Source organism: Pogoniulus pusillus, chromosome 6 (genome assembly GCF_015220805.1).
Source record: "Pogoniulus pusillus isolate bPogPus1 chromosome 6, bPogPus1.pri, whole genome shotgun sequence".
In the NCBI taxonomy this organism is placed as follows: domain Eukaryota; kingdom Metazoa; phylum Chordata; class Aves; order Piciformes; family Lybiidae; genus Pogoniulus; species Pogoniulus pusillus.
In genome coordinates this window covers 10,472,869-10,498,311 of record NC_087269.1, presented here as the reverse complement: position 1 = coordinate 10,498,311, position 25,443 = coordinate 10,472,869, and the positions used below count along the sequence as shown (strand labels likewise).

Here is a 25,443-nt window from a genome sequence, read left to right as displayed (position 1 = left end):
ATAAACAAGAGAAAGTTGTTTAAAAAACCCAAACCGTTTAACACAGAGCTAAAAGCAAAACCCAAGCAATTCATTTGGTCAACTCATATCAACTGTAAATCAATTTTGCTTCTTAAAAATTTTCTCTTGACGAAAGTGTCTTCTCATTTTCAGATTGGGATGGAAACTTAGCAGAGATTTATTGTGCAGTGTCACTTGTTTGTTCATTCTGAAGATATTTCTGGAACAGAAGCTGGCTTCTGAAACCTTGCTAGAGAAGCAAAGTAGTCCATGCCATGAGTATGGAACTGTGGGTACATTAACCTGCATTCAGTGTCACTGGAAACCGCTCTTGTAGAGCAATTCCAAACAGAACCAATTATTTGATAGAGCCATTTTAGTTAGTTAGGATTAGAGCAGTTTGATATCTATACATTTTTGGAAAGTAATTGAGAAGAATTTTTAGTCAATTTAAATAATTGTGTCAGCAGGAAATAAAATAAACAGCAGGGATACTAAATGATTTTATTTTCCTCCCCCCCCTCATAATACAATCAGTTTAATGAAGTTAGGATGCATAAGGAAATCTGAAATGATGTTGCAACATTCAAGTGTCATTTGTGTGTTGTTTTATTTATTTATTTAGACTCTCAGGCATGTAGAAATGCCTGCTATTTTTTGGTCTGATCCTGAGGAAATGCCAAGCACCCTCTCAGCAGTGCTAGGAGCCTTCAGCTCTCCTAGGAGGCCTGTGTTATTAAGGGCATTCAAAGAATCTATTGCTCGGCTCTATGGAGGAGGGTTTGACCTCTGCCCATTTCCTTTTTCCTTTCATTTTCCTCTCTTCCCGTTATCCTCCCTTGTGTCTGAGGCTGCTTCCCATGGGCCTTTTCGACATCCACAGGTTTGCAGGTTGCTGCAGAGTTTGAAATCAGAAGCTCTAAAGGGTATGGTAAGGAATTTTGGATATGGTGTCTTGAAAAAATCTGAGTGTCTGGATTTCTTTGCCCTTCTGGCTCTTTCAGTGATGCAGCTCCTCATTTTCTCTATTGTTGTGCTGTCCTCTGCCCATTTGATATTTTTTCCACACTTGGAAATCCCATCACTTGGTTTTGTGCTGACTCTTATCTGTAGCCCTCCACTCTCATAACCTTTGAAGCTGTTTTTCAAGGGTTGGGATGGGGCTATACTGTTGAAACCCTCAGGTACTCTTGGCTTTAAACTTAATTTGCTCACCATGTCCCTGGGCAAGGATGGGGGCAGGTGGATGTGCATTAGGTACTTCATGTGCCTCAAGCAATGGCTTCATGTGCCACAGGTTCACAGATGTGGACACAGAAGTTGAAAGGATGTGGCATGTGTACTGCAAGTTAACCTTGTCTGTCTGGCACACAAGGAAGCCTGATTTACCAGTGCTGTGCAGCTGTACCTTGCTTTGCAAGGGAGGAGTAGGGGAGCTGGTGAACACTTGCTTAAACACAGCTTCATGTATATAAAATATATCACTTTTTCTTGGAGGAGGTTCGCTGCCCTCCCCCACACTGCTAATGACTGGGTACCTGGCAATTTTCAGTCCTCTTTACAGTCTCTGGAGTTAAGACAGTGCTGTAATTTTGATTTTACTGGGGGAGAGGACACAGAGGGGGCTGAGCAGTTTGCATATTTTGTGTAGGAAATTCCTGAAAGAGCAAATCACTGTGTCAGCCAGTGTTTGTCTGCTTTTCTGCACAAAGACCCTACTGCTTTTGTCACGTCCCAAAGAGATGAGGCTTTTTGTTTACAGCTTTGCTGCTTTCTAGCCTCTATCAGGTGTTACTTGTTTCTGGATCACACTTTGTTTATTTGTTTTTTTTTCCCCCTTAGCCACTTGCACTCGTGCTGAATAACACCTTACTCCACAGCTAGTGGGAGTTGAATTTTGACTTGCTCTTTGTAGGTGCGTTATAATCTGCCCCTTGTACGTTATGCTGGGGGTAGAGGCTGCTTTCTGTGTCAGCCTTATAGTGCCAGAGAGCTCTGTTTCTTGCTTAGGACTTGGCTTTGCTTCATAGAGTACAAATCCACATGTGTAGAGCAGAATGGATGAGATTTGCTGTGCTGTGTTTTGATTTTATGCCACATTTTGATAATGTACAAACAATGTGATTACTATCTGGCATCTTCATGCTGCTGTTGAAATTTTGTTTAGGAATAATTGAAGATGGAGTCTTGACTTCCAGTAGAGAGTGCACATGAATATTCTAGGTAATGTTTCAAGAAAGGAAAACTAGACAAGGTTCAACTGTTATGGATTGCTTCTCTGTTAGAGATGTTAAGAGGGACTGGCTGTCAGTATTGACTAGAGGTAGGTGTGAGCATAACTTCTTTTTGTGATAGCATAGTGGCAGTTTGAGTAGTGGTCTGGGAAAATGGATTACTGGTCCATGCACATGAGGTGGCATCAGCCCTTGTTTAAAATCCCAGTATCTTCTGTACATTTGTGCTGGAGCACAGTTGTTCAGAGCAGCTTGACAGGTAGGGCTGTACTCTAACAGCTCAGTTCAGCCTCAACATATCCTACCTGTCTATTTGATGTAATTTGGCCCAGTGTGGTTTGCAAGTGTAGACAAGCAAGTCATACTGATGCTGGAGTTTCTGAACCTCCTGGCACTAAGTTATGCCCTTCCTTGTCTCTGCCAGCCTACATCAGAAGCTGAGCTTGTGCCAGCATTTTTTTGGGGAAAAAATGCCCCACACAGGTGCAGTTTTGTATGCAGTGCCTTTTCAATGATGCTTGGCTTTGCAGTACTACAACTGGCAGGTTACCAGGCCAAAAAAAAACCCAAACCAAACAAAAAACCCAAAAAAGAGGGTGAACCTAGTAAGTGGCAGGAGAGGCATAAACCCCTGTCCCTTGTGAGGAATGAGGCCCTCAAGGTAGTAGGGCTGCTGTAGGAGTTTCCATGGGAAAACATGCTCTGCTCCCCTTTGTCACCCATTTATTTTAATAGCCCTCCAAATTGAGGCTGAAGAGCTGCAGTGTGTACTTTGCTTTTCATGTTAGTAATGGAGCCATGGGTAGGGAGATCTGTGTGGCAGGCAGTCTATGCAGAAATCCATGGTTCTGGGCTGAATTTATACTTTGATACCTTCAGTAGGTGTAAAATTTATTTTGTAGTCTCTGTCTGAGTCTCTGTGCAAAGATGCCTTTGTGTAAATTAGAAGCAGGCCTAGTTGTTGGCGTTATCTGCAACTTGGCTGTAACTCACTGTGCAGCATCTGTCTGTTGTGAATTGTCACTCTGTGTGGCTGAAGGATCATGATTCCTTTGAACTCTCAGATTTGGGGAAAGCCTCTACAGGAGCATGCTGTTTTGCAACAATGGGGCTGTCAGGTCTCATGCTGTTCATGTTGCAGCATTCTGCTGTACACTGCTCCCGTGCATCACTGATAACAGTGCTGGTGTAGTGAAAAGAACCTTTGGATTTTGGTTCTTGGGGTCTTTTGAAGTGTGGAGGATGTTAGTCCCAACACCTAGAGAGATTTGGTGTCCTGGGATGTTAGGGGCAATATTTGGGTCAAACCTGATCATCCTGTGAGGAGAGACTGAGGGAGTTGGGGCTGTTCAGTCTTGATAGGAGAAGGCTCCAAGGTGACATTATTGTGGCCTTTCAGTATCATAAGGGGGCCTACATGAAAACTGGGGAGGGACTTTTTAGGATGTCAGTGATAGGACTAGGGGGAATGGAACAAAGCTAGAAATCAGTAGATTAAGACTGGACATTAGGAAGAAGCTCTTCACCATGAGGGTGGTGAGACCCTGAAACAAGTTGCTCAGGGTGGGTGGTAGAAGCTCTATCCCTGGAGGTGTTTAAGGCCAGGCTGCATGAGGCTCTAGACAGCCTGATCTGGTGTGAGGTGTCCCTGCCTGTAGTGGGGGGTTGGAACTAGATGATCCTTGTGGTCCCTGCCAACCCTGACTGATTCTATGATCATCTTTCTGGATGACCACACTCGGAGAGTTGTGTTCGACAGCTCGATGTCCAAATGGAGGCTACTGTCAAGTGGCATTCCCCAGAGGTCTGTAGTGGGACTAGTGCTGTTTAATGTTGTTGTGAGTGATACAGGCAGTGGGATTTGGGATTGGGTGCATCTTCAGCAAGTTTGTGGATGACACCAAGCTGTGTGAGCTAATTGATGTGCTGGAGGGAAGAAATGCCATCCAGAGGGACTTGGACAAGCTTGAGAGGGCCCAAGCTTGACCTCATTAAGTTCAACAAGGCCAAATGCAAGTTCCTGCACCTGGGTCAGGGCAATCCCAAGCACAAATATAGGCTGGGCAAGGAGTGGCTTGAGAAGTAGCTAGAGAAGGACTTGGGAGTGTCAGTTGATGAAAAAGTCAACATGAGCTAGAAATATGCACTTGCAGCCCATTTAGGCCAATTGCATCCTGGGCTGTATCAAAAGAAGTGTGACCAGACAGATGAGGGAGGTGATTCTCCTGGAGACCTGGAGCAGTGCATCCAGTTCTGGTGCCCCCAGCACATGAGGGACATGGAGCTGCTGGGGCAAGTCCAGAGGAGGGCCGCAAAGGTGATCAGAGGACTGGATGCTCTCCCGTCTGGGGAAAAGAAGGTTCCAGGGAGACCTTATTGCAGACCTTCTAGTACCTGAAAGGGGCCTACAAGAAAGCTGGGAAGGGACTTTTTACAAGGGCTTGTAGTGATAGAATGAAGGGGAATAGCTTTAAGCTTGAGGAGGGGAGATTTAGACTACGTATTGTGAAGAAATTCTTTGCAGTGAGGGTGGTGAGGCACTGGAACAGGTTGCCCATGCAGGTCATGGATTCCCCCTCCCTGGAAGTGTTCAAGGCCAGACTGAATGAAGCCTTGAACAACCTGGTCTAGTAGAAGATGTTCCTGCCTATGTAGAGGGGTTGGAACTAGATGAATCTTCAAAGTCTTTTCTACCCTAAACCATTCTGAGAGTCTGTGAATCTCTTTGTGGATGGAATCTGACCTACAGGAAGGCTGGGGAAGGACTGTTTAGAAGGGCTTGTAGTGATAGAATGAGGGGCAATGGTTTTAAAACAGAGGAGGGAAGATTTAGGTTGGACATGAGGAGGAAGTTCTTTACAAGGAGAGTGATAAAATCCTGGAACAGGTTGCCCAGAGATGTGGTTGAGGCCCTATCCCTGGAGACATTCAAGACCAGACTTGATGTGGCTCTGGGCAGCCTGATGTAGTTAGATGTATCCCTACACACTGGATTGTTGGACAAGATGACCTTTGGGAGTTCCTTCCAACCCAATGCAATCCATGCATCTGTGGATTTGCCTCATTTTTTATTCCTGTTGTATTCAGTGTGCAGTCAGTTGTCTGGTTTTAAGTAGTATTCCTTGTCAGATATTTTGGGGTTTTTTTGTCCCCTCTCCACATTTGTACCCTTTTTGTATCTTTTCTGTAATGCTTTATCCACAACACAAGCAGAGGTTTATCCTTCATGCTTTTGTTTAACCTGACCTGATCCTTCGCTTGACAGTGAATTGGTTGTTACCTGTAGTGTGGTTTCCATCAGCTCTTCTATTTTTTAGGTAAGACTCACTTTTTCCTTTCTCACTCCAGGTTGAGCTTTCCAATCCATTTCTCTTTCTGACCCAAACAGACCAGTCCATGTCATGCTGCTGAGTCTTGCTTGTTGGAGTTCCTTCTGTTGATCATTGCCTAGCCCCTCCTGACAAACTTCTCCCCAAATTCTGTTGCTGGATTTTGTTTGTTCTCCTCTTGAGAACGTTGGCTTCTACTCCCTGCTCCCTTTGAACCAACAAAGACAGGATTTGTTTTGTTGACTATTTTGGGCTCTCTTGATCAGAGGCTGTAGGTCTCTGGGGCTGTGCACTTGGCTGGCCTTTGCCCGGATCTCTTCTCTATGAGACACTGCCTTGTTGATCAGCTCAGAGCAGAACAGGCCTGATTTTTCCATCCTGCTGGATATATTCCCATGTCTTATTTCTCCACTCCCAACTGTACTTCCATTCTCTGATCTGAAAGTGATTTTACTTCAGTTCTATGGCTTTATGAACCCATTTTGAAGTAGCTTAGATGATTTCCAGCATTATCTTAATTACTTTTTTATACTTTGCTGCTTGCTTTCTGACAAGCAAGCATGTGGACTGAGTGCAATTCTTCTGCCTCAGTTTTGATTAAAGTTCCTCTGCATAAGTAAGTTGATTGTTTTTGGAAAACTTCTCATTTATCTCCTTCCATCTGCTACACTGTCAAGAAAGGAGAAGTTATGCAAAGGGACAGATGACTTTGTGATTGCTATTGGGACTATTACTCAGTTGTCATTGCCCAGGTGCTTGGGAAATGTATAGATCCAGTAAGTAACATGTCACCAGTTCTGGTTTGCCTTTAACAGTTAGTCTACAAGCTGCAGCAGTTCATGAGCTCTTTCACAAGTAGCTTGACCATCTGGGAGCAGTGGGAGGTAGCCACCTCGCTGCCTTCCTGTTCGTTGCTTCTGCTTGTGAGCCAGTGCTGTAAGAACAGAAGAAATAAGGGCTCTTCTGTTTTTCTCAACCTTCCCCTTGCATGGATCTTCCAGATGCTAGATGAATCTGTCCCAGTTGACAGAATATAACCTCAGACATCAGGAAATCTGTGTTCTCTTCCTGATATTGTTACAGCCTGTGTTATTCTTTCCTTAATACAGTGGTGTTAATGTATTTTCGAGTGTAATTTCCCTCCCTTCCATCTCCAGGAACAGCATTGCGAGGAATATGGTTGTAACGTGAGAGGTAACTAACAAGTCTAAATAGAAGTGAGGGAAGTCTGGTCTGGCCCACAGCCATACAAATGCCATCAGTTTCTTTTCAAGCAAAGTGCATTTCAGTGCACTTTTCAAGCAAAGTGCAGTCAGGTGACACTCAGCCTCATTTTCCCCAGTGCATCCAAAGGCAGTTTCTGTAGGTCAGAATATGCATGTTGCAGACAAATGCATGCCCCTCACACAGGCTGTTGTTCTGCAGATGACATTGCTAAGGCTATTTCTGGATGTGACCATCTTTCTTGAAAGAGTAATGTTATGTGTGGGAAGAAGCATGGTATAGGGCACAGGGCTGGCATGCTGGGCCCTTGAATCCTTTCCTGAGTCTGCTACTGGAAGTCTGCAAGATCTGGGCATGCCAGATGCCCTACATGGGTCCTACCCATGGTTCCCACCATCTGTATGTTGGGGTAATGTGCACGTTTTTCTAATGCTGTTTTCAGGAAGTGGAATCAGTGGTTTTGAGCTTGTGGCTGCTTGAAAAGATGCAAGCTGGGACCCTAGGTCTTTTAGGTAGATTTGGAAATTGCTTCCTGTGCCTTTTTTCTCCTTCTGTCAGTCCCTGCAATCTTTCTGCCATAGGAGTACCAGGAACTCTGATACTGGAAGAGACTGAGCTTATAACCATGCAGTGAGACTCATGGAGTATGCTGTGAGACAATGGGACAGGAACCGCACAAACCTTTCTGTTGGGCCTTATCACAGGATGTTAGTGGTTGGAAGGGACCTCCAAAGATTGAGTCCAACCCCCTCTGCCAGAGCAGGGCCACAGAATCTAGCACAGGTCACACAGGAATGTGCCTGGATGGGCCTTGAAAGCCTCCAGAGAAGGAGACTCCACAACCTCTCTGTAGAGCCTGTTCCAGTGCTCCTTGACCCTTACTGTAAAGAAGCTCTGCCTCATGTTGAGGTGGAACTTCCTGTGCTGTAGTTTATACCTGTTGCACCTTGTCCTATCACAGAGCACACCTGAAAAGAGCCTGCTTTTGAATATTTAACAGAGAAACTGTTGTTAGCAGAGGGTGGAGACAGTCTGTGCCTCGTTCTACTTAATTTTGCTTTACATGATCTGTTTCTGATCATTGTGTGGAAAGGTTGTCCTTCCCAAGCAGCACTTCAGAGAGAGCTGGGGGACAGTGCAGGCCTGATATTGGTGCAAAGAGGTATCTGTATTCTGTGTGCTCATTCTGTGCCTTGCTCTTCTCTCTCTGTGGAACAGCTTGGAGGTGCCATGGTGAAGCCACCTGGCAGTTCTCCTCACCAAGTCCTGAAAAACAGGGTTCAGTCAATGGATTAAAAATAAATAAAGTAAAATGAGAAGTCTTTCTTCAAGAGGCCCATGCATTGTGGATCATGGACAGTAATCTTGCCTGGTCAAAGGCAAAGAATACAAAACCGTAGAACTGTCTTGATTGGAAAAGATGTCTTAAGATCATTAAGTCCAACCCTTGGTCTAACACCACATGGCCATTAAACCACTTTCCAAAGTGCCATGTCCGCAGTTTCTTGAACATCTCCAGCAACTCCATGTCCTTCTTGTATAATACCCAAAACTGAACACAAGGAGTGGCCTTGTCAGTGCTGAGTGCGGGGACACCATCACTTCCCTACTCCTGCTGGCCACGCTGTTTCTGATACATGATGCTGTTGGCCTTCTTGGCCATCTGAGCACACTGCTGGCTCATATTCAGATGGCTAACAACCAGCACCCCAAGGTCCTTTCCTAATAGGCAACTTCTTTTTCCTAACCTGTGAAAATCTACCTGAATTTGGCTGGGATCTGAACCATTACAGATACTGGCTGCTGCATGTTCATAGAATCATAGAGACAACCAAGTTGGAAGAGACCTCCAAGATCCTCCAGTCCAACCTATCACCCAGCCCTATCCAATCAACTATACCATGGCACTAAGTGCCTCATCTAGTTTTTGAACACGTCCAGGGACGGTGACTCGACCATCTCCCTGGGTAGCCCATTCCAGTGGCAAATCACTCTCTGTGAAGAACTTCCTCCTCACATCCAGCCTAAACCTCCCCTGGCACCACTTGAGACTGTGTCCCCTCATTCTGTTGCTGGTTGCCTGGGAGAAGAGACCAACCCCCTCCTGGCTACAGCCTCCCTTCAGGTAGTTGTAGACAGCAATGAGGTCACCCCTGAGCCTCCTCTTCTGCAGGCTGCACACCCCCAGCTCCCTCAGCCTCTCCTCACAGGGCTGTGTTCCAGGCCTCTCACCGGCTTTGTCACCCTTCTCTGGACATGTTCCAGTATCTCAACATCTCTCTTGAATTGTAGAGCCCAGAACTGGACACAGTACTCAATGTGTGTGAACTAAAGTTTCTCTACTGAACTGGCTAAAGTACCTCCCAAAATGAATATACATCAACTTTTTTTCTGATCTCTATACATGAGCCCTTTCTGATGTGGTTGACTGTGGTCTGAGAAAGGAAGGTGGTGTTTTCTGTAGGACCTTTGCTCACTTTTCACACAAGTTAGAAGGCAGGCGAACAGTACATTGGAGAACTCTCTTCATTTTGGCCCCTCTCTGCAGCCTTGTGTATGTTCAGCTCGTTTATTTCAGCCTGGCTTGTCACAGAAGACCCCCAAATAGTTTGTTACTCATATTGTGATTTTTTTTTTCATGGCGTAAGCCTGGGATTTGAGCTGCAGAAGTGCTGATGATGCACAGCCTTAAGGGCCATCAGCAGGAGTTGTGCTTTGAACATATAAAGTGGCCCAGAAAACCAGGCCCCTGGGGGTCTTTGTAGAGGCACTTGGAGGGACAAGAAGCTGCAACTCTGATTTTCCTGTTCCTTAGTTTCTGTTTTGGAAAGCAAGGATGCTTGACAATAAACAAGGCTTGTGAGCTGCCTGGTCACTGCTCTTGGTGAGCCTGTCAGAAAGGCTGTAAGGAAAGCACCGGTTCTGTATTCAGAGCAGGGCTTGGCTTGAGGCCACACGTTGAACAATGAGCAGAAAACAAAATATTGAATAGCTGCTTGTTCAGCAAACCCGGTTCCTCTTGGCTGTGCAGGGCCCTGCGTGAGCAAGTGTGTGAGTAGGGGCAGTTTTCTCTTAGCCCTTTGAGGGTAGGAGTAGCCTGTGCTCCTAGGGTCTCAGGTGGACAGGAGGCTCACACCAGCACACTTGCTCCCAGCCTGTACAGTGCAGCTGGGGATGCTTTGGCTGGCATTTAGCACAGCCTTGCACTGCTTAAGAGGGTGTTGCTCTCGTTTAAGAGAGGCCAGCTCCAGCAGGTACCAAACTGAGGGGGACTCTGTAAATACTGTAGATGTCTTTGAAGACACTTCTTCATTGAATGTGTGCAGTGCAGCTTTTAAAGTTGTTTTTGGCTGAGTGTTGCAGGAAGCTTCCAGGGTACTGTGTAAATTTCTGGAGTTAGGTGCTGCTTTGCAGTTGTGAACTGCACAAAGGACTTCACTCCCTCTCAGTTGGCTGAGAACAGACTGTGAGACCATTTCTTCTGTTCCAGAGATGAGCAAACATGAACAGGTGCCAGTATGGCTGTGTCCCCTTCCCTGTAGGAGATGGAGAATGTGAACTTTGGAAAGGGTCTGGATTGATCCTGGAAAAACAACTTTGATCAGAGCCTTGGGAGGAATCTAATAAATACCCTTTCCATCTAAGAGTATCAGAAAAACTTAGGCAGAGTGTGGAGACAGGTTAATCTGGTGGATCTCCATTGACATAGGTCAAACTGTTCTGTCTTCTCACTTCAGCTTCGCTGCATTTTGAGGCTACCTAGTCTAGGGAGATCATGGGATAGTAATGACTAAGGTAACTTCTGACTCTAATATTGCTTCTAAGAAAGTGTTTGTTAGATTTGGTAATTTGTAAGGCTGAGGAGAAGCTGTTGGTAGACTTGAGTCTGGTACTTGTAAAGGTTATAAAGATGGCAGCAGGACTTCTGCTCCAGCTGTGCCATCTCCTGTTTAGTGGCATCTTGCTCCTTACTGTAGAAGCTCTTGGCAGCACTGAGTACCATAAGCTGCTGTGTTCCCAAAGCTCCTCTGCAGCCCTCCAGGGTATCTCAGAGGTGGCTTCACAGCTCTCTTAGAAACTCAGCCCTTGAGTATCTCATTGTGGGCAGAAAGATTTGACTCTTGTGCAGCTGTCATTTCTTGCCAGAAGACTCACACACTGCTACTGGTGGAGCTCTTGCATAGGCTTCCCAGGCTATGGCTTGTGCAGTTGGTTTCATAGACTGCTTAGGGTGTTGATCCACTGCTACCTGAAACCTTGGCACAACAGTGGGGCTCTTCAACCATTAAGTTTTGGGTTGTGGACACAGGTGGATTTAAGATTGAAAAAAGCTGTTGATCCCTCTTGCTTTTAACTTGCATAAAAGAGAAAGTAGTAATATAGTTCACTAGTTCCAGAAGGGTTGGTTGATCCTGGCTTGAGGAATAGAAAAAGACATTTCCTGCAGGAGAATTTGATGAGCAAGTGAATGGGTTTCAGCAGAACCTGAAGGTGGTAAAGGTCTGTAAAATGAAGAAGAATGAGACTGTGTGTGGTGTGATGACGCATAAACAGTAGTGGCCTGGCCTGCGAATGGGGGTGTGCTTGCTGTTTTGCTAAACATGATTCAGATAACTGTGCCTTAGTTTGCACAAGCTGATGGAATACATCTTTCCTGATTTAACCTCTGGTGAAATCAATGTGAGGTGAGTGAATTTGGAGGAGAAGCACTGGCTCTGCGTTGGCATTAAGGAAGAGGCCATTTTTATTCACCCTTACCTTTTTTACCTGACAGTAGTTAGGGTCAGCAGCATCTCCTGAGCTACTGCTATCTCCATGTTGTCAACAGAGCTCTCAAAGTCCTGGATTCCTGTGGAGCCAGGAGCTGGTACCAAATATAGACAGGAGAGTGACAAGGTACCAGGAGATGACAGGTCCATTGGGTCTAAATGCCACCTGTGTATCGCACAGGACAAGGGCTCTAGCTCACTCTGTTTTCCCAACAGAAGATAGTCAAACCAAAATGCAAATATGCTGCAAATGCATTCGTTGGGCTATTTATCAATATTAAATGTGCAAACCAAAAAGGTCAGTTCTGTTTAATGTCATGTGGCAGCTTTGTGATTTTAGTTACAGTGAAAAATCCAATGACAAATGAATTCTGTGCTCTTTAGAGCTTGTTCCTCTCTGATGCAGTTTGTTTTATTGGCTTACCTGTGCTCGGAGAAAGTGTGGCTGCCTGTGCCATGGTGGAAGATTTTTTTCTTACAGAAATAAGAATAAAGTGACAAATTATTTACACTGTCTCATTAACTGAGGGAATTCATGGTAGCTTAATGCTTCAGCTGCACTTTGTTATGGCGTTGATAGCAAGTTGCAGGCAGAATCAGGGTAACTAGTGCAAAAAGGTTGTTGCATCTGACCTTAAATTAGAGTGACTGGCAATTGCTGCTTCCCTGTTTCTTCATATTTTGTGTGTAGTTCCAGGTGTCTGGGGTGAGGAGGGATAAGCTTCAGTTTCTCCGCTTCCAGCTTTTTGATGTTTAAAATCTTGATGTGGACTGCTCTGCTGTTTTTTTTTCTTGTTGTTTGCTTAATTCCTTCTAAAAATCTTTCTTGATCTTTTCTCAAGCTGTTTTCAAAATCTGGTCAGTAGGAGCCTCCTCCTTATATAACATTCGTTCAGTTTTTAGGAGTAGTTACTCCTTACTCGTTTGAGTGTTTGATCATTAAAGAACTGACTGCTATACAAACCTGACTTGTAAATGAGAACCTTGCAGACAGTTTGTGCTTGAGCTACTTTTACATTGCAGCTGAGGTTTTGAGCAGTGATGGTATGTGTGGTTGGGCTTGTGTTTTCCTCCATGAACGTGTCCCTACCCGCCTGGCCTTAGTTTGAGCTTTGCAGGTGGGGACAAGGTCCTGCTTGCCCTGTCTGCCCGACAGCTAGAACGTGAGCTCTCCGCTCCACAGCGGTGTCCTCATTTCAGTAGGTGACACAAGCTATGACTTATCAACTGCAGCAAAGCAAAATCACACTGAATGCACCTTGCTGTTGTAAATGCGGAGTGTGGCAAGTAACCCTGAACTGTTCTCCCAAGTGCTGCAGTAGTTCAGTTTACAGCTGTAGTGTTCATCCTGTGCCCACAAAAACCTGGCCATGGCGGACAAGGACGGAGCTTTGATTTCACTCTGGTGATACTCTTTAAGTTCTCAGTTGATAAGAGCAGCTCAGTTAAAGAGGTCCAGTTACATTTGTTTCTGTACCTATTCAAAACGTTGTTGTTTTTTTTTCTGAGTGTAGTATCAATAGAGCTTCCTGTACTTTTTTCCACTTCACTGACAGTACTGTCCTTGTTTAACTCCAAATAAATCTTAGTAACATGTGCGGCATAAAGACAAAGAGAGAAAATTAATCTCTAGATCAGGAGCTACAGAAATGAAATGAATTATGAACAGAAGAGAGAGGGTGGCTTCTTTTTTTTTTTTTTTCTGCATCCGTGGTCCAAGCAGAGCAAAACTGGCACGGAAAATAAGACTTAGTGAATGGTGGTAGTGAGGAGCAGTGCTGGAGTTTGATTTTTATCCCAAACTTAGATGAAAGGAAAAAATTAAAACTTTTCCAAACGTACCCATAAGACTAAGCAAAGCATAATCAGGTAAGAGAAGCAGGGTTTGTTCAGCATTTCTGAGATTCTTTCCTTTGCATTCAGCTTCAGTGGGAAAGTGTTGTGGGGGTTGGGGTTTGTTTTGTTCCTTGCCTGCAATGTGGTTAAAAGTCACGGCATAAATTTCATGACGTGGTGAAAAGCCTGTGACCCCTCTCAGTTGTCTTGTTCATCAGAAAGCAGATAGGTAATAAAGAGTCTCCTGTGTGAGAGGAGCATGAAGAACCTGCTGTTTTAATTTTGTTCACAGCAGTGGGCCAAACTTTGTTCTTTCAGTGCTGGCCTTAATAATTGGCTCGATATAATACAGGAATTCAATCCATTGCATATCTCTGGCTTTGTAACTGCTAATGTCATAGTCAAGAAGAGCGCAAAGTCTCCTGCGGGAGCGTGCAGTAAATAAGAACAAGTATGTTCCAGAGAACATAGGGCCTGTGGATTTAAAGGGCCTCAGCTCAGCCCTTGTAGCTTCATTTGCACCCAAGTTACCTGGGCTAATGGATTTTGCAGGTTTGGACTTCATGGGAGATACAGGTTTGACTCGGGAGATTTTATGGCCTAAGTATTGTGTTCAGGTCTCTTATTCCTGAGAGCCAGGCTTCAGGAATCATTTCTTTATGTGAGGGAAGGATTTGCTTTGGGAGTTTACTCATCTTAGGAGTTTGGCTATAGTGTACCTTGTCTTTAAGGTGTCACATATCCTGCTGTGCAGGGTACCTTGCACAGGCATATGGTAAGGTTTTATTTTTCCTCTGGCCACCCACAGCTCTCAGTCAGGGCTAGGTAGAACTCATTTACCTTGTTTTTCACAGACATCCCTGTTTTTTTCATCATCTTCAATGAGGTTCTCACACCTGTTAAGCGCTCCTCCTCCCCTTTTTTGGAGAAGCATTTAATTATGACAGGGTTTCCCTTGGAGCACATCCTCCATTCAGTTCCCTAATTGTAGAATTCTCTGTGGGATTCTCCAGATGGGGGATAGAGGATAATCTTCTCAGCGCTCCGGAAGAAATGTGATGCCAAATTACAGAAAATAGATCCTTTTTATTAAGCTCTTGGGCTCCTTTTACTCTTTATTTTAAGGTGACCTTCTGTTAAAGAGGAATGTTGGGTAAATGGCTATCCTTTTTAAATAATCCTCAACAACCTTACCTGGGTTACTAATAACATTGTTAGAAAAAGGATTTAAGTGGTTTTTGCCACTTGTGCTGTCATCACAGAAGGAAGGAGAAGGAGCTTGCCTCTTTCCATTTTGGGTCTAGCTGGTCTCATTTTCAATCTGTGAGCTCTGAATTGGGGAGTGCTGGCAACATGCTTGGCATGGTGGGCAGGTATAAAGACAAAGTCTCCTCTTTTGTCAAGTGGTCACAGTGCCACTTTATGGGTCACTTGCTTTGCTGCAAGCTAGTGTTGTGGTGGTGCTGTTTCAATCCCTGAGGGCTTTCCAGACATCCTAAAAGGGCTACTCAGTGCCAGTGATGTTTGCAAACATGGCTGTACTGGCTAGACATATCTGGTTCTACTGAGTTTGCTAAACCTAGCACGTGGCCACCGAAAGGCTCCCAGGGATTGTCGTTAGAGCCAGTTCTACTGGAATGTTCCCATTCATTCGATATGCATAAATTAACAGTCCATGAGCTCCTGGGTTAGCAGATGATGCCAAGTGAATGGAGAAACTAAAGCACAAAGGAACTTAACTGCATTCATGGACTGAAATAGTGGCAGAGCCAGAGGTAGTCTGGAAATGCTTGACTGGTCCCGTTACAACCATTGGCTCTTCTGGGGATGTGGTGTGCGTCTGAGTCTCTAGAAAGCACTTTCTGTAGCACCAGTAAGTACCAGCTTTGCGTGGAGCAGGTAAATACTGGAGGGAGGAATTTTGTCAGCAGGGAGGCTGAAGTTATAGCTGTAGATTTGAGTGTATGCAGTTGGTTGGCTTTATGCTGCGATACTACACTGGGGATGTGTTTAGCTTGCAGCAGTTGAACTTTGGTAGCAAAAGGTCAAAGGTGGCTAATCCAAATTTTTGTTTATCTTCCAGGTCTACGCACAACGAACTAGAAAAGAACCGGTAAGTAGCTAATGAGCTGAATTCTAAGAAATGCAAGCCCAGGGAGTGTAATATGGTTTAACCTTACCCATGCAGGTGCTGTCTGATCAGCTTAGACAGCTGTGAATGACCACACTTCCCATCACTGCTTTTAAAAGTTGGGGGGTGGGGGGGAAGACACAAAAAGATCTGAAAAAGAAGCTGTGGTTTTGGTTGTTTTTTTTTCTCTCTCTGAAAAAGAAAGAAGTGACCCAGTTTTGTGACTAATCTGTATGCAGAGTAAATACTCTTCTTCTCCTGACACAGTGAAATCTGATTGGGGCACTTTCCATACATGAGGTTGCTACGGGATCAGGTTTCTTGGGCCCTGGGTAATACCATGTTACCATGAACCGAAGGGCAGAGCCCTGTGCTCTACACCCTCTCCCTCCCACCCCTCTGCTGTGCTGTGATAATCTCTACAAAGTAGAAGAAAACACCATTGTCCAGAGACTTGGAGGTCTGGCTACCAGCATGCCTGTGGAGGCTCTCTTTTCCAACCTGTTTCAGGATTGTGCCTGTTTATCCTTGAATCTGAAGTTTTAGCAAGCCTCGCAGTTTTGTTCCTTGGCTAGCTCTGCTGTGTGACTCAACCCTTTTGTAACAGGAGTTAAAGTAAGATAAATACCACTGAGACAAGGGGAGCTAGTTCACACACAGATCAGATTATCGCCTTCCATTCAGGATGTTATAGTTAAGGTTGTGTCTGGGTTTCCATTATAAACTTATCTTGGCTCTTCTATGGGATTTTGGGGGGGCTAAGGGGGGAATGTCTGTGGGCTTTGTGGATGCTGGAACAATGGCAGTGCTCTGGCCAGCTGCTTCTATGAAGAAGCCCCCAGGGTACGAAAGCTGAGTCTAGGTTGATTGCCTCCTCTTTCCTCTTAGGAACCATCATTTAACAAAGGCTGGGAGAGCTATAGGGTTGGCCAAAGATACCCAAAGGCTTTGAGCCAAGCACTGTATTTCTATTCAGACAAGATCTTGCCATGTAGCTTCAAGGAAATTGGAGCTAAATATCCCATGCATCATGTGGCACTCAGTTTCCCCACATGTGACTCCTACTCGTGGCAGCAATGCTGGGAACCATTTTGGCCTTTGCATGGTGTGGGTGATTTCTTCCAGGCTGTACTTGCTTCTACCTCCTGGTAGCTTTGAGCATCTACAGAGCTGTCATGACCTTGTTTTTCTGGGATAGAATCATAGAATCAAGCAGGTTGGAAGAGACCTCCAGACAGTCCAACCTATCACCCAGCCCTATCCAGTCAACTAAACCATGGCACTAAGTGCCTCATCCAGTCCCCTCCCTGGGCAGCCCATTCCAATGGCAAATCACTCTCTCTGTGAAGAACTTCCTCCTGATATCCAGCCTATACCTCCCCCAGCACAACTTAAGACTGTGTCCCCTTGTTCTGTTGCTGTTTGTCTGGGAGAAGAGACCAACCCCCACCTGGCTACAACCTCCTTACAGGTAGTTGTCGACAGCAGTGAGGTCACCCCTGAGCCTCCTCTTCTCCAGGTTAAGCAATCCCAGCTCCCTCAGCCTTTGCTCCCAAGGCTTGTGTTCCAGGCCTCTCACTGGCTTCACCAAGGTTTTTTATTTGGGCTGTATTGCTTCCCTCGTCTCAACCTTTCCAGTTGCAGGCTGAGCTGAGTGGCTCCTGGGTTTCCCAGTGCTCCTTAGAGTTTTGTTTATCATCGAGGGTAAGAAAATGCAGTACTTGGGTCTGACCCAGGATCACAGAATTGTTAGGGTTGGAAGTGCCCTCGGAGATAATCTAGTTCCACCCCCCCACCATGGGCAGAAATACCCTCTACTAGATCAGGTTGTCCAGAGCCACATCCAGCCTGGCCTTAAAAACATCCAGGGATGGGGTTTCCACCACCTCCCTGGGCAACCTGTTCCAATATCTCACCACCCTTATGGTGAAGAACTTCTTCCTAACATTTAAGCTAAATCTACCATGCTCTAGCTTGGATCCCCTTAGTCCTGTCATTACCTGACACCCTCAGAGGTCCCTCGCCAAGCTTTCTTGTGGGGCCCTTTCACATATTGGAAGGCCACCATAAGGTCTCCTAGGAGACTTCTCCAAACTGAACAATCCCAACTGTCTCAGCCTGTCCTCATAGTTGAGGCACTCCAGCCCTCTGATTGTCCTCTGACCATGACAACAGTACGCTGCTACTAGTTTTCAGTGTCTTTATTTGCATGTCTAATTGTTATGGCAAACACTGCTTATCCTCAGTACAGCTTTAGAACAGGGTTGTTTCTGTCTTTCCCTGTACCAACCTGGTCTTTCTACACTGGCCAGGTTTACATGGATATGTGGCCATCTTTTTCAACCTGCAGGCCTGTGGGGCAGGAAGTGATGCATCAGCTCCTTGTGGGCAAGATCTCAGCAGCTAAGGACTAGCAAGTATTGATGGGTTTAAGATTTGCTTGATACAGCTGTCTGTGTGAGTTGAGGAAGTGTCTGCCTTGATTCCTTGCCTTTAGCTGAGAACAATGATATTACCTGGGATGGGGATAGCAGGAAGCCTGAATGCTATCCAGCACTTTGTAATATATATGTTACTGGCAAGAGGAGCATTATTACCTGCTCTTATCATATGCCACCTTTTTCTGAATGTTGACAAGCTACAGGATTTGTCTTCCCTTTCCCAGTTAGTGTAGTACCTCTCATCCTCTCCTTGTCTCAGTCATGCTCCCTAGTCCCCACCTGCAGCTAATGAAGTCTCCTTACCATCAGCCTTTTCAGAAAGTCTTTTCTCCGTGGCTTCCCATTCCAGGGCACTGTATTCCAGGTCTGTGTCTCAGACATGCTTTTACAAGCACTTGTTTTTCATCCTTCTGTGAAGGGCACACATTTGATCACACTGGGTGGTCTGTACAGGCAAACTCCATAATCAAGAATCTTTGGTCAAGAGCCTGCTGCTTCTGGTTTGGGATTGTCTGTCCCCTAATGCAGATTCTGTGACCTGATCGGCTACACACATCTGCAAACCCAGCTAGAGCCTGCTGGGTTTGCAGTGTTTGTTACCAGTGATTTGGACAGTGAGTTTAGCACTGAATATTCCACAGCAGTGTTCTCTGAGCAAAGGGAATTGCTTCCCACTTAAATTTTCACCATGTTTTATTTGCTGTGTCATTAGCTTTGTCAGTGTCTCCAGACTTAACTGTTGCAAAGATAAAAGCCCTGGTACTAATGGCTTTGTGGCTGGCAGGTGCTCATTTTCTGAGATTATTCCTTTTGAATCTCACTGTTATCTCCATTATTGACACACACTGTAATTTTCAAAATTGTCCACTATTAGGTCTCTGACTCTGGCTTTTCCCTTCTTGCCTGTGAACAGCACCCTTCTTCTGTTCAGTTAAATTCTGTGTTAACCCGTTTAACAACTACACAGAGTTTCTTTCAAGCGCTAGCAAGAGAATAGTAGAAAACCAAAACGCTCTCCTCCTTTCTGAACACTCAAGTTGGTCTAAATATTGCAGAGCTGCTCATGTTTCAGTGTTATCAGGATTAAGAATCTTGTACCTCTTTGATGTTAAAAAGTAACTGAAAACACATATGAAAAATTAAAGTGTTTTAAGCACTTCTTGAAATGTTTTGTGGAACACTCCAGTAGTTCTGCTAAGAAGCTGTTTGATACCAAGTGTTAGCTGTAAAATTTAGATGATTTCCCTTTCTGCTTTGATTTGTTGGTTGCTTGGTTGGTTTTTTTTTTAATCTGAAAAGATTGCAGTGACATTTATATAAGGGGCTTTGTTTGATTTATAAAAGATTAAAGTTAATTTATAGTTATTATCTGTCATTAATCCTCATGTTGGAAAATTGTTTGTGTTTTATATTTACTGGGTTATGTGTTTCAGTTTACCACTGCCCAGGATGAGTCAGAGCTTGCATTTAAACAAGCAGGCAGTAGTCTGCTTCTCATCTGCTGCAAGACTTAACTGAAACAATACTTTATAGCTCTTAAGTATGCCTACCCAAAAAATGATTTGTAAGCTTTTTAAGAGAAAACCTGATAAAGCAAGTGACAGATCAACTTTGCTAGTGTAACAATGTCTCAAAAAAAAAAAAGGAAGGTAAACAAAATTCAGGCTTAAGTATGTTACGTAGAGAGCTGAATTAACTGTTGCCTATGAGCATTTCAGACACACGCCGGTTTTGGAAGGATGTGGTTGGTGTGGTATTAAGAGAAGGTGCAGGGCCCTGTGATGACTTCCCAGCTGCTTTGTGAAGTGGCAGTTCTGGTAGACCAACGTGGTGGTGGGGTCTGTCAGAAACATCATATCTTCTGATAGTACAAGAAAGATGTTTGTAAAGCCATTAATCACATTAAAAATATATCAAAAGTTAAAAATAGTTTTTTTCCCCTTATATTCTAGATAGATCTCTTTGGTTTTGGTGGTGGTTGTATTGTAATGCAGCAGAAGGAAGGAAAACAAAGTTGAGAGTAGTTGGGTAAAGAGTGAATTTTTAGGGAACAGTTTTTCTAATAGTAACAATAATTTAGTTTAAACAAAAGACTGACCTGAGGAGGGAAGGGCACCTACGGAGAATCACTGAAATTACGATTTTCTGGAGATCTCACATGATTTGTGGCTCTGCAAAATCACCTCCTTGAAAATTAAAAAAAAAAAAAAAGACAAACCCAATATCTGAAAGAGACAAAATTTCCTTCAAACCAATACGCTAAAGAGTAGTGTTTAGTGTAAAAGCAGAATGTGAAGTGGTATGAGATCTTTTCTCTCTGATAACCTTTTCAGATGATCAGAAACAAAGCAAAGAAAATCGTCAATGATTGAGTACTGTAGTTCTTAACAGGGTCCTTGTCTATCTTCTGTGATTCCCCACCCATTCTCTCCTTAATGTGACTCTTCGTTGCAGAGTGTTTCTCCAGCAGGGTTTCTCGTGCAGAGCTGGCCGTTACGCTAGGCTGCATATTCGAGGTAGCAGATGAGATAAAGTAAAACCCTATTGAATGCTGAGAAGAAAACCATGACCTGGGTTGTCTGGCACTGAAGCGTGGGGCCCTCTGAGGCTCCACAGCAATTGCACAGTTTGATTCTGTTTCTCTCAAGCAGGGGCTTGCGTGTATCTGTTAGCAAAACATAAGAGAAGGAGGGAAAAGTGTTTAACATCGGGTATTCAAATAGTGCAGACATGCCATCTATGGTGGAAAAGATAGAGGGAAGAGAAATGAAAGTATAGTGAACACTGGCTACTCTGAATAGACACGGGTGATTGTGCCTCTGCAGTGCTATATATACTTGCCAAAGCAATCTGATCAGTGTTTGTCTTGAACCAACTAATCAATGTGGTTTTGAGTTCAGTGCTATTCATCAGGAGAGCTGGAACAAGAAACTAATCCAGTAAATTTCATTTGCTCTCTGTAGTGGGCTTTGTTTTCATGTTAAGTTCATGTAGCAGACATTGACAGTACGTATTGTTTTCCTCATTAATAAAACTTGGAACCTGTGAGAGTCCCTGCAGCAGTCAAACCATGTCCAACACAGCTGAGCATGCATCTTTCTTTGACACATTCAAAGGTCAGAGCACGCACTGATCCAACTTGCTCCTTGTGGGAACTGTAGTTAAGCTGTCTCCGTGGCCTGTATGGAACAAGAGGTGGAGGTAGCTAGCTGTCCTCAGCTCTCTTGCTTGCATGACAGATGGCTCCATTTTCAGCTGGGACTAACAATTTTCAGCAGAGCTGAAGCATGCTCCTCCAGTTAGGAGATCTGGATAACTTATTACTCTGCCGTGCCTCTTTTTGCTTAACCTGGGGAGAGAGCGAGACAGTAAAACCCGTAGTTTATGGAGTAAGGCTGTCGTAAAGATGTTCTTTCTGGATGTGTTCAGGCTCAGTCATCGTTTAGTGTCAGTCTGCCTTTTGCATTGTTTTGGGAACTCGGCACTCAGGTGCTGTAAAACTGGGGTCGATCTCTGGCTGACCACCACACTGGTTTGTGTGAAGTGCTTCCTTGTGCAGAAGCAGCGTTTGATTTACTTACAGCCGACCATCTGCAAAGGCTTTGTTTGACATTGGCTGGGCAGCAGAACATTTTGAACTCTTGAGAAAAGCTGCTGAAAAGTGACTGTTAGTGTCCATGCCAAAATTTAAGGAAACTAAATGATGCTCCTTTTGGTTGAAGTCCTTTAGGACTGGCTTCAGTATGGATTTTTAAATTATTATTATTCAAAGTGATGCAGTGAAGAATGAGCACTGCCTGCCTCCCCTTCTGCTCCCAGATCTCTGCACCTCCCTTTTAAACCAATGGCACTTTGAAAAAAGAACAATACTACTATTTTGGATAAACTGTCACAAAGCAAAATGGTTTTCTTTCAAGAATGTTGCACAATAAAATCACTGTTATAAACCAGTTTTGGGAAGCAGTTATTTATCACAAAGCCCTTCTCAACTAAGATGTGTTTTAGGGACACTTTCTGATGTGTTTTCTGCCCCTAGTGTAGAAAGAACTGTTGGTGCAATCTGTTTGGCCTTGCCATAATGGTCTGGTGCTGAAAAACCTCCTTTGCAGAAAGGAGACTTTAGAGGAAGCCCTCAGCTTAGAAAGAAATATGGTCTGCACTCAACTCTGCCCTCTTACTGGATGAGTTTTTGCATTCAGTATCCTGTACTTAAGATTTCCAGAGTAGTGAATAGAAAAGGGTATCAGATGGTGTGTTAGTGGTTATTTACTGCTTTCAGGGGACCAGGAAGGGGCCTGGTAGTCACTGGGGGTGTGTGATAAAAGCAGTCCTGTGTACCTAGATGGTATCTGATTTGGAATGCATCGTTTCCAGTGTTTGTTCTTGAATCTCTTCGCAACCTGGCCTCCTCGAATTTCTGCTTGAGTGTGTTGCTGTAGGTTTCTTTCAAGCTCCTCTCCAGTTAGGTATATTTATGGCTGTTCTGAAAAAAATAAAGACTGGGCAAACCCGCTCTGTAAGCAGCGAGCTTGGACCAGGGAAGAATCTGGCCTCAGGTAGGAAATCAAGCATTCAGCTTTCCTTGCTCCATATTCAGTCAAGTCAGGGCTCCGTACTTGCTGTATTGCTCCCAAATGCATCTCTGGAGACTTTGGGGGAGGTGAAGTGGATTTTTTTTTTTTTTCTTTTTCTCTGGGGTGCTTTTTGAGTGCTGAGAGACAAATTCTGATGAAGCAACTTTTCTTCTTCAAGTGACTAACACTGCTCAAGGACCTGAAGTGTTACTAGATAAAAGCTACTTGGAGAGTAGCTGCCTTAGAGAACATGAGGTAATAGGAATATAATTTTGAGACAGATTACCTGTTAACTGCAAATTTCAGTACTTTGTGCCCTTGAAGCAGAAGCTGGAGTTGTGTGTGCTGATCTACATCCGTATTTGGTATGTGTATTAAGGGCACAACATAGCCCATGCAGACTTTTGATAAGCAAAGGAAATTCAGTGTGGGTAGGAGATATATGTGGCCTGGTTTCACAACGCTGAGAACCTATAACCTTATGATATGCCAAGGTAGAGTGGTGAGATTTAGACACCCCCATGTAACAGATGAGGAGCAGAAATCCACATGGATCCAGTATGTGAAGTAGTGGCATGCCCAAGCAAGTTTACATTGACTTACTGTTGATCCACTCCTCCAGCCAGTTGTGTGCATTTCCTCTCCTTCACAAAACTTGGCCTATGTCAGCTCTACCACCTCTGCTTCCTTCAAAACTTCATCCACCCCACTCCTTGTGTCCCTCTCAGTGTCCTCCCTGTTAGTGTTGCCCAGGGTGAGGAAGTGTTAGATGTTGCTGTCTTGCTGCCCTCACGCCTTTTCCCAACTGAAAGATAAGAGGGGCACAAGGTTAAAGGTACCTTTGCTGCTGCAGGTGGCCTCTGGGGCTTTGTCCAGTATCGTCTAGTCCTACTTTAGGTGTTGTGATACAGAGTGCAAGTGTGTAATAGATGCTCATAGCTTGTATGTGAAATGAAAGCAGTCACTATGGTTGTTGCCTGGCTGCAAGTGGTGCTGGTCATGCTGAGCAGTTTGCATAGCTGTGGGCAAACAGACCAGGCAGGTTTCCTCCCAAACAGTGCGTGTGACAACCATAAAACAATTCAATGGGCAATGTGCAACCGAAGGTCAGGAATTCTTCTCCTCGTGAAGTGATCAGGCAATGTGAATAGGGCGAAGTTAGGGCCATGGCAGAACACAGCAGATGGTTTTGTGTACCTGCCTACTTTTTTATATTCCTTGGGAGTGTGAATTTGTATAGAAATACAGATCACCTCTGCCTAGAGCTCTCTGTGTTTGCTCTTTGGTAGATCCTTACTGTGCCTGTCCAAAATTGCAGTGCCCCCTGTTTCAGAGGTGGCACTTGGGTCTGTCAGATGCTAGCTGAATCTCTTGTGGAGCTTTTGGATTTGTCTAAGTCTGGAGGAATGCAGAGAAGTCCCTGGATCCCAGAGCAATGAAATGAGTCAAGTCTTCTGCCTGAAATTCCATAAAAAAATAAATATTAAAGGCTGTCCTTTGAAGGTATTCTGCATGTGTATACTGCTGCCTGAGCATCAGTTCCCTTTAGCTGTGCAGTAAGATTTTTCTGTCCCTCTTGCCTGTTAATTATTTACCTTTGAGAGTAAATTGCTAAATAAGTCATGTTGCTTTGAGAAAAAGTGAAATGCCTTTGTAAAGGATGAATGCTGTTTGCTCTTACTTTTTTTTTTGCCCAGGAGTTTGAGTGCCTTAGGTCTCAAAATGAGGAAGAAATTGCTGTGAATGAGAGATTTTTTGCAAATGAGCATGTTCAGCTCACAGAAGGTGAGGCAGGAAGGGGGATGTAGAATTTAGACAATTATATGGTAACTGCCTCTGCATGGATTTCTGCCCCAAAGGGGCTGAAGGAAAGAAGGAGGCAGAAATTGACACAAAAAAAAGTCTACACACTGAAACTTGTAGTGGAAACAGGACGTGAGCTTGAACTGCAGTCTAACTTTATTACAGCTAGACTCTGCGAGTGGTATCAATGGGTCCATGCATGGTCCAGGCTGATAACAGTTCATATGATAAGGGTGTGGGGTTTTATCATGGTAGGTAGTAAACAGCTGTTCAAAACTTAGTCATGCTTATAAAGTCAAGTGCAGGCTGCTGTCTCTTGAGTTGACTGGTTGCTGAGCTAGGGTGGAATATTTAAAAGCATCTGAATCATTTAGAAGCACAGCTCTTAATGACTCTCAAATGAATACTTGCTCTTCCACTTGGGCAACTGTTGCTCCTTCCAAGCTGTCTCTACAGTGCTGTAGTTATGCCTAGTCAATTGGAGAGCAGTGCCAAAAGTTTCTCTACCTCACTGGCTTACTGTCCAGGACAGCAAATAATGCAGCAATGAAAAAGAGGACATTTGATGCACGCTGCTCTTCATGTGAATAAGTGACTATTTATTTGTAGAGAAAGGGCAAGGACCATTCTGTGAGGATGAAAGCTGGCAAAGTCATGCACCCATCATAGAAGATGTGTAGAAAGGAAAAGCAAGTTGATGCCTGACTTCATTTTGCTGCTTATTTGTGTATGGATGAGCAGCCCAGGAGAGAAAAGGAACAGAACAGGAGAGTATCAGAGGTAGTGTCAGCCCTGACATCTCACTGAAGAGGAAGACTGGATCAGTCAGGAGTGTCTCAGGATCTGAGAACAAGCAGCTACCAGCATTTTCATCTGCTGCTGCAGTCTGTTCATGTGCTCTTTCCACTCAGACTTGGCTGTGCAAGAGGAATTGCCCTGAGACTCCCAGGAAGTTCTGTCTGATGTACCCTACACATTTTTCTCCCATGTGGGACTTTCCAATGCTACTTAAAGGCACAACCTATTGAATACTTGGGGTGATTCACTGTAAAATCACATGGCCAAAGTCCAGTCCTTAGGTGAGAAGCATTCTGCTCCTTCT

General features: G+C 44.4%; 1 protein-coding gene across 2 annotated transcripts in view; it reads left to right on the top strand.

Annotated features, from left to right (window-relative positions):
* The window catches only part of MXI1 (MAX interactor 1, dimerization protein), a 60,321-nt gene that overhangs the window by 14,269 nt on the left and 20,609 nt on the right, over positions 1 to 25,443 (top strand). For both annotated transcript variants that reach the window (XM_064144416.1, XM_064144417.1), the window contains exon 3: positions 15,476 to 15,505. In XM_064144416.1, the coding sequence (XP_064000486.1) occupies positions 15,476 to 15,505 (30 nt within the window). The remainder of the gene's footprint in view (positions 1 to 15,475; positions 15,506 to 25,443) is intronic.